The following is a 9,309-nucleotide window of genomic DNA, read 5'->3' on the forward strand; positions in this document are numbered from 1 at the left end:
TGCCTCTTGAGGCACAATCTGCAGGGTTGTGTTCGGAGGCAACGTGTATCCAGTGTGCTGATGGTAAGACCTCTTGTACGTCGGCGACGCGATTCGCCACGAACACTGACCAGCGGCTTGGATCTCCTTGCAGCGACGCTAACGCTACCAGTGAGTCGGTTCACGCATACAGCCTTTCGAGTTTGGCGCCAAAGCTTGATTGCACCTGTCGAACTAGCTTCGCACCCAGATGTGCCGCACATAGTTCCAACCGCGGCAGCGATGCATTTTTCAAAGGAGCAACCCTTGTTTTCGCAGCGATCAACACTACGTTCACATTGTCGTTGGAAGTTAGTGTTCGACAGTAAACAGCGGCTGCATACACAGTTTCGGAAGCATCTGTGAAGACGTGGAACTCAGCATCTGCAATGGAACTAGTGCCAATCCAGCGACTTAGTTTAAGCGACAAAAGTGCAGCCAGCTCCTCTCAGTGAGTCAACCATTCGACAGCTACGCCAGGTGGTACCAACTCGTCCCAGTCCACATTCGATCGCCAAACCTTCTGCAGCCATATTTTGGAGCGGAATGCACAAGGGGCGATTAGTCCAAGCGGGTCTAATATTTTACTCGAGTCGGAGAGGAATACACGTTTTGTTAGCCTTTTCGGCGGCTCGTCCAGATTAAATCCGATCGAAAGGGAGTCGTTGTCTGTATGCCAGATACAGCCCAGAGTGCGGATATCATTTCCGTCAGCCAGCAGATGAGATGTTTGCTTCGACACATGCGGTATTTGATCTCTTAACGCTTGGAAATTCGTTGCCCACTTTCGGAGCTCGAAGCCGCTCTAAGAGAGCACGAGAGAAACATCCCTTTGAAGCGATGATAACTCATGAAGCGAATCCGAACCGGTAAACAAATCATCCATGTAGAAGTCGGATCTAACGACTTCAGCGGCCTTCTGATAAGCGTTGCCTGCATACAATGCTGCGCGGTGTAGCGACTTCACGGCGAGGTGCGAAGCGGCGACCACCCCATAAGTCACCCTTAGAAGGCGGTAGTCACGCAATGGCTCTGAAGAGTGTTCACGCCACAAAATACGTTGGTAGTCAATATCCTGCTCAGAAACGTAGACCTGCCGATACATTTTCTCGATGTCAGCAATAAGACCGTAGCGATGCGTGCGAAAGCGAATCAATATTGAGAAAAGATCTTGTTGTAGCTGAGGGCCAACCATTAGAGCGTCGTTCAGAGAATGGCCGGACGATGTCTTCATGGACGCATTAAACACAACTCTAAGATTAGTAGTGGCACTCGTATCCTTGACCACTGCATGGTGCGGCATGTAGTAGGTAGCTTGAGTGGCTTCACCAATCGGAACTTCCTTTTTAAGCGGCTAGCGTACTATGAAGCGACCATCTTCCGCACGCTGTGTTGTATTGTCATATACATTGTCGAGTAGGGCCCGTGCGGGTTGCCAACGACCAGCGTGGTCTTCCAAATAAACTTCAGCGGTGGCCAATAAAATAATGCATTCAGCATCAGCATAATACGACGTAACATTTACGGTTTGTCCGGTTTCGTTGTTAGCAGGTACGGCCTGTTGGTTGTTAAAGCTAGCGTGCAGTAGCGAGTGATGTCGACGTTGGCATATGCGACATGATGATGGACTGCGACATTTTGTGATGACATGCCCTTACTAAGGCAGTTTAAGAAGGCACCTTGAGCCTTTATGGTTGTTAGCTTGGGATTTGCGTCGAGCTGACTGAATTTCGAACAGGAATATATTCTGTGCTCACCTTTGCAGTACGTACAGGCTGCTGCTTTAGCGCTATCTGACGATGCCTGACTCTGTGGTTCGGTTTGGCCGCACGTTGTATGAAGAACGTTCTTTGCGGTTGTCCTTGCGTTGTGAGGAACTGCTGGCACCATTTCCGAAGACCGAGTTCGAGTTTTGAGAAAGTCACGTAGCGCGGCGAATGTCGGCAAATCGTCGGCTACAAGCGATAACTCCCATTGCTTGCGAGTCTCGTATGCTAATTTCGACACGGTTAGGTGGACAAGCCAGTCATCCCAAAACTCAACCGGCCGCCCGAGTGCACATGGCGCCCCAACATGCTGCAAGGTTAAATTAAGCACATGTTTGATAGCCTTAGCAGAGTCCTTTGTTGCTTTTTCATTCGACGTTAAAGCTTTTATATGGCTGTCTACTATGACCCGCATGACCTTTTAGCGTGAGGTCAGCAAGTCCCAGGCCTCACTGTAGTTGCTGTCACTCACTGCTAAACAGCTTACCAACTCCAGTGCTTCGCCCTTTAATCAGTTGCGGAGATACTGTCAGCCCGATTCTGAATGACAACTCTCGGGGAATTTTTTCTCTTTTCCCTTTCCTCCTATTCTGAATGGCATATGTCGGGGATTTTTTTCTCTTTTCCTTTTCCTCCAATTCCAAATAAACTTCGAAAATGGGAATTTGTTTCTCGCGTAAAAAGTAGCTATTACGAATGTGAAAAAAGGGAGATTGTGTTGACATTTTTGGAGAATTTTTCCGCTAAGAAATTTAAAGAGAGTCCTTATCAAAAATGTAAGTAATTAAATTTTTGCATAATAAATGGAATATTTATTATTATTTACTTTTATTAAAATGATTACTAATAACATTATTATTACACCCAGGTCAAAAACAACCAATAAACATCAGATCGAGCTGCTTTTAAGTCGTATGCAAGCGCACCCAGACATTGCGCGCGGTTTTTTTAAAGGCCAGAAGGACGATGTTAACAAGTTTTGGCGCCAGGTGGAAGAGGATTTAAACTCAGCAGGGCCACCAATGAAAAATGTGTGCGAATGGAAAAAGGTAATGATGATAAGCTACTTGAGGGTATAAGAATTAAAAGTGCAATACATATTTCAGGTTTGGGCTGATCAGAAAAAATACGTACGGCGAAAGGCGGCCCAAAATCTAAAAGCCAGCAAAGGAACTGGTGGAGGACCCAACATGGAACAAAAATTGTCGCCTACTGAAGAAGCCATATACGAGTTAGTTGGGATGAAGGAATCTGTGGAGGGTGTATCAAATACACTCAAGTTTGGCCTTTAAAGTCATGTGACAAAGTCACCTGCAGATAATTCCACAGCAGAGAATGATATACTCGATAGCACTATTGAAGAACTTGAGGAAGTTACTCCGTATCAGCCGCCAACGAAAAAAAAACGCAACACTCCGCAAGGCGAGCCAAAAAAGCAAAATAGCTATACTAACGATATGTTTGTACAGGAAATCGGTGTGCAGAAAGAGGTGTGTGAGTCAATAACAGAGGCTGTGACGGGTTTAAAGGACCAAAAGGAAATTACAAAAAAAATTTATCGCTCCCTTGATCGGATTTATGACGTTCAAAAGCAAAATTTTGAAAAAATGTTTCAACTAGAACAGGAAAAAGTGGAAGAAATGAAGCGACATAATTTATTTATGGAAAAACTTAGACTTAGTGAAGTGGAGAGTAAAATAGAGAGAAATCGTCGTCTATTGGAGATAGAAGATTTAAAGGGCAATATTAAATAATAAGAATGTGAATAAGTGTGAATCAGACTGAATTTTTTTTTTTTTTTTGAAGTTTTGTTTAAGTTTTGTTTTTAATGTACATACATACAGTCATGTGAAAAATAATACGGACACGACATTTTGACCAGTATTGCTTATTTTTCTTTTGTTTGTTTAATGATTATAATTTTTTTTAATACAGCTTATATTTTAACAAAAACCATCGGTCTAAATTTTAAACTTTGTAGAAAAATAAGAAAAATTGAACAAATTTTTACATCAAACTTTGTAAACAATTTTTAAAAAAATTCTAAATATGCATTTTTGTAGTCCATTAAATTCTATCTCATTAAAACGCAACTTTCAAGTGGCTAAGACTTGGCGTTGATTTTTGATAATTTGATAAAAATTCTTTAAAAAGTTTGATGTAAAAATTTGTTCCATTTTTCTTATTTTTCTACAAAGTTTGAAATTTAGACCGATGGTTTTTGTTAAAAAATAAGCTGTATTAAAAAAAAATAAAATCATTAAATAAACAAAAGAAAAATAAGCAATACTAATCAACATGTCGTGTCCCTATTATTTTTCACATGACTGTACGTACATACAGTGATGGAAGGAATAATATCAACTTTTTATTTTGACCAGTTTTGGTTATATTTCCTGTGGTTATTTAATGTTTAATATACACAGGTACACACTACTATGTACTATGTACATAAATATGTACTTTGTTAAGGACTGAATTTGTTGTTTTTGTTCTTTTTATTAAAAAACTATTTATAATAAAAATGGTTCTTATTGCTTTTGCATTATAAAAATCGTATTTTCATTTATTTTATTCATTTGTTTTCCAATTTCATTTAATTGTTTATTTTTAATTAATTTTATTAAAAAATACATAGCCGATAGCCCCAGCAGCTAGCGCTACCTTACTGTTTAAATTTATGTGGAATTTTTTCGCAGAATTCTATAAGTTCAGCCCGATATCGCTTCGTACTCTCTGCGCTGCATTTATATACTGCGGTTGTGTTAAAGCGTTTTGCTCGCTGAGGTCACTGCAATCGTCCATTGTCGGTTCATAATTTGCAATGAAATCTGCTTTGTAATGTATACAAATGTTGTGTATTGCACAACAAACATTGACAATTTTTGCCGCCTTCTTTGGAGTGTAATGGAGCTCTCTCGCACCGAGAAGACACCTCCATCTACCCTTTAACACACCATTTGTGCGTTCAATTACGTTGCGGCACTTCGAGTGCACTTCATTAAATCTACTTTCAGTAGAGCCTTCGTTTGGAACCCTGTGTGGTGTCAAGAGCCATGGCTCTAAAGGGTAACCAGCATCTCCTGTTAAAATTTGTTATAATATTAATTATAAGCAATATTTATATATTTTTTAATTTTAAAGTTTTTACCTAGTAGCCAAAAGTTGGTTACTCCTCGCAAGTAATCCTGCTCAAAGTGTGCTCTTAAATCGCTTGTATTCCAAATAAAGGAATCGTGGGAAGCACCGGGGTGGGATGCATCCACGTAGCGGACTTTTAGTTCATGATCGCAGAGCTGTAAAAAGTGAATACCTATACCTATATGTAATAAAAAATCGACATCTATTGAAAAAACTTACAAGCATCACATTTAAACTGTAATTTCCCTTTCTATTATAGTAAAGATGTTTATTTTCAGTGGGTGCTATGATTCGCACATGCGTTCCATCAATGCATCCCATTACACCGGGAAAGCCATGCCTTACATATAAAGCTTGGGCAATTTTTCTTTTTTCTTCGGCTGTCTTTGCTACTTGAATCCACTTTGGGCACAGATGCTTCTCAAAGATTTCCAGCACTTCAGTAAGAATTTTGCTTAAACTAGACTGTGCTACGGAAACGTCGTGGTCCTTACCGACTCCCGTTTGGTAGCCACCTTCAGCAAAGAAGCGCAATACTCCACTCAGCTTTACTATGGGGGAAACGGCGAACTGTTTTTTGGCTGGCAGAACGTGCGTCGTCAAAACTTCCAACAAATATTGAAACGCGGCCTTATTTACCCTATAATATTTCACAAATCTAAAGAAATAACACTTAGTAAAAGTACAAAAAAATACATTTTTTATTTACAAGGAGTCCGGCAATTCTAGCGGATTCGCCTGGTCACGCAAATTTCTTCTTGCTACTTTTGGTGGAACCATTTCTTGCTCCTCTTCGTGCATTAAAAGCCGGAAAGCAATGCTAAACATGTTTTTTTTATCGAAAATTTACACTTTTACGAGAATTTTTGTAAACGCAGTTGATATTTACATTTGATTTGAAATGTCAAAAGCGAGCAAACAGCTGATTTCGAAAATTCGAAGTTCTTTTCCCTAATTCTGCTTTTCCCGGTAAGTATGGAATAGGAGGATTTTTTTTTTTGGGAAAAAAATTCTGGAGAATATTCAGAATCGGGCTGTGTATGTTCTGTCCGTCCGTCAGACTTGCATTGGAATTGACGAGCGAACAAAAGGCGTCATGAAAGGTGAGCCATTCGGTGGGATCGCCACTAAATGATGGTAGCTGCAGCTTCGGAAGCGGCATAGGTGCTGGCGTAGTTTGAGTGGCTTGAGGAGTAGGTATCTTGAGCGGAGCAGTAAGGCGTTTAAAATTCGCCTTGGCGATAGCATACCACTGCTCGCCTTGAATGCGAGATTGCTCCTCCATCTCGACGTTTTCTTCGCCGCACGAGAGCTCTACCTCTTGTTGGGCTTCACAAAACCGTCCCCTTTTTTCCTCCAACAACTGTAAGTACGTAGATACAACCTCTACGTCGACTGAAAGCTCATCAGATTTCCTCGATTGCAAATAGCGTTTTATTGCTTTTAAAGCGGAATCGCGAACTTTAAGCGACGACATTTTGCAGATGCGGTAAAATTTTGTTATATTAAAATAACGCGGTGTGGACTGTATACAACGAAAATATCGCGGTATTCGGGTTGAAGGACCACTTTGGTGCGGATAAATAGCGTTTACGGGTTTATAAGCAGGGAAATTAAGTCGATTACCTGGGATTAAAAATGATACACGCCCAATTTGCTTAAAGCTGAAATTAGTCAAGAACGTAAACCTACCGGTACGTAAACCCGAGTCAGCTGACACGATCTGTCTTACCAAAGCGCCATGTAAATGAAAACTCAACACCGCAGAATTTTTCTGTAGTTGTAGCCCGTAGCGCAGAAATCTGCGGAATTTAGATTTTTCCGTGTCAGCTGATTTCTCCTTCTTTAGATGGTTGCCACTTCGTCAGTTTTGCAGATGGTAAAAAAGTTATAAGTTCCTATTCGAAATATGTTTAAAATATTTGAAATTTACTATTAAATAAGGTTTTTGTTGAAAACTAAGTAGTTTATATTTAGTTACAATCTATTATAGCACGAAAAATTGTGGTTGAAAGGGTAAGTTTATGAAAAGGCATTGAAGAGTGGCAACAGTGTAGTAAGCAACACTGAGGGCTCCAGTAATCGACAAAATTCTGCGTATACAGACTGCGTTTAAGTATACGTTCTGCGTTCTCGACTAATTTCAGCTTAAATCCATTTAATAGAAGGGAAGTAGAAAGGATGTCAAGTTTGACAGCTTACAAACAGTGCTGCCAAACCAGACATAAGCTTAAGGTCTAATTGCAAATAGCGTATTAGGCGCGAACAATTACTGTGTTATACATATGAAAGTGCTACAAAAATACAGAATACATACACTTAATATTGTACTTTGAAATCTGTAAGAAAACAGATAGATTTTAGGTTCAGATATTTTGATTCGCAAATAAAAACAAAGAATTGTACTGCTTTTGCATAAAATAACTGCTCAAAAGCCCAATAAGTAAATATTTTTAGATTTTTCTCAAATCTAAGACGAAAACACTTCCATCAGATGCGCTGGCTCCCACTTTAGTACCTTTGGAGTTCCAACACACTTCGAATATTCCTCCCGTGCCTTTATAACTGTGTACCAACTGCCCGGACTGGGTACTCCAAATGTGCACGCACTTATCGAAACTCCCTGAAGCTAAATATTTGCCATCAGGGCTGAATGCAACGGAATACACTGGTTCCGTATGCTTCGTAAGCGTATGTATGCAACTGCCACGGTCTACATCCCATAATCGTACAGTCGAATCAAACGATGCAGATGCTAATATCAGGTTTGTGTTCGGATTTTGTGTACCCGGACCAGTAGGAGACCATTTTATTGTGTAAATTTCTTTTGAATGTGCTTGCAGGTCATGACAACATTTATCTTGTTTCATACTCCAAATTTTCAGAGTCATATCGTCCGAGCAAGAAGCAAGTAAGTGACCCTGTGGACACCATTTTATAGCATTCACCTCGTTGGTGTGCCCTTTAAATGTTTTAATTGGCACATCTGAACCCAACCGGCAGACATGAATACGCTGATCCGTACTGCATGAGGCAAAAGATACATTAGTCTGCCAATCAACATCAAGTGCAGGAGCATTATGAAAAGAAAATTGCTGAGTGCATTGCCCTGTGGAAGCGTCCCAAATAATGGTTGTTTTATCTACGCCAGCCGAGAGAATAAAGTTGCCGCGTTTATTCCATTTTAATGCAAATATTGGACCTTTGTGCTGCCCTAGTGTCGATGCTAAGCGGCCATCGGTTTTCCAAATTCTTGCGTACCCATCATAACTGCCGGTGGCCAACAAAGTGCCATCACACTAAAATATACATTAAAAATTGAAAAATGAAAAATCAGTAATTTTGCACAACTCACGTTCCAATCTAAAGACGTTACGTCCTTGTTGCTGGGAACTTCAGCACCACCCTTTTGAATACAATGCCGCAATACCAATTGATTGGGGCTAGAAGTTGCGTCAGACATATCCCAAATACGCGCGGTACTATCACCAGAACCACTTGCCAATAAATCACGACTGGGGTTCCAAGCGCAAATGAATACCTCGCTTTCATGCCCGCGCAAAACAGTAGCTTTGGAGGCTGGTATTTCAATACTTTGATCAATATCCATGGGCTCTACAGCTCCTGCCACTGCTCCACTATTAGAAATTTGAATCTGTGTCATGGCATCAGAAGTAGAATTTGTATTAGTTGTGCTGCCAGTGGCCGTTGTTGTGGCACCACTACTGGAAATATTTGTGCTTGTTGTTACTCCAGTTGTTGAAACACCAGCAGATGCCGTTTCGTTTACATTGGTATTGGCTGCAGCATTATTGTTGTTATTGGCAGTAGCGCATTGTGTAGATTCGTCCGTGGAAATTGAGCTGCCGGTTGTTCCTTCAGTCCCATTTGCCTTCTTATTTCCTGTAACAGTGTTGTCGGCACCTGTGCCAGCTGTAGAATTGGCCGCTGCTGTTGATGTGCTCGCTGTCCCTGTATTACCGGCAGATGAATTTGTATTTCCATCTGTTTCATTCGAGTCTATAGAAGTCGTTGCAACTCCACTTGCAGTTTGCTCATTTGTTGTAGCTCCAGCTGGGTTGCTTTCAGCTTTAACTTCTGCTTTTACCGCACTACTTGTTGTAGTGGCTGATGCAACAACACTACTACTGTCGGCACCCGCTTTACCTGGCTCCGACTTTACGGTTGGTGGTTTTGGCGGTTTTACTTCGGGCATAACCGCATCTATTAGACTGAGCCCTTCAACAGGTCGCCCAATCTCACCATCTTCGCCGACACTCCACTCGACTTCAGTATACATTAGACCTTTTTGAAGGATAGTTAGAAGGGCAGCTGGCGGAACCAATGCGCCATTTATGTTGCTCTGTGAAATATGTGACTCAAC

At 41.0% G+C, this 9,309-nt stretch overlaps 3 protein-coding genes across 3 annotated transcripts in view; 1 reads left to right on the top strand and 2 right to left on the bottom strand.

Moving 5' to 3' along the window:
* Positions 1-2,652: 2,652 nt before the first annotated feature.
* Positions 2,653-3,538, top strand: LOC118750220 (the record flags this gene model as incomplete). The annotated part of the gene is made up of 3 exons (XM_036484945.1): positions 2,653-2,833; positions 2,891-3,015; positions 3,079-3,538. Coding segments are annotated over 3 exons (766 nt in total), but the record flags the coding sequence as incomplete, so codon positions are not given.
* Positions 3,539-4,149: 611 nt separating this feature from the next.
* Positions 4,150-6,405, bottom strand: LOC118750221 (putative nuclease HARBI1; the record flags this gene model as incomplete). Its single annotated transcript, XM_036484947.1, is given in 4 exon segments — positions 4,150-4,867; positions 4,936-5,080; positions 5,145-5,583; positions 5,635-6,405. Coding segments are annotated over 4 exon segments (1,083 nt in total). The 5' UTR covers positions 5,754-6,405.
* A 666-nt stretch (positions 6,406-7,071) lies between these two features.
* The window catches only part of LOC118750222 (F-box-like/WD repeat-containing protein ebi), a 2,692-nt gene continuing 454 nt past the window's right edge, over positions 7,072-9,309 (bottom strand). Inside the window, exons 3-4 of the mRNA XM_036484948.1 lie at positions 8,281-9,299; positions 7,072-8,224 (exon numbers count right to left, since the gene is read on the bottom strand). Of these exons, the coding sequence (XP_036340841.1) occupies positions 7,379-8,224; positions 8,281-9,299 (1,865 nt within the window). The 3' untranslated portion in view covers positions 7,072-7,378. The remainder of the gene's footprint in view (positions 8,225-8,280; positions 9,300-9,309) is intronic.

The sequence above is a fragment of the Rhagoletis pomonella genome, unplaced genomic scaffold (genome assembly GCF_013731165.1).
Source record: "Rhagoletis pomonella isolate Grant_MI unplaced genomic scaffold, Rhpom_1.0 Rhpom_scaffold_00173, whole genome shotgun sequence".
NCBI classification, from domain to species: Eukaryota; Metazoa; Arthropoda; class Insecta; order Diptera; family Tephritidae; genus Rhagoletis; species Rhagoletis pomonella.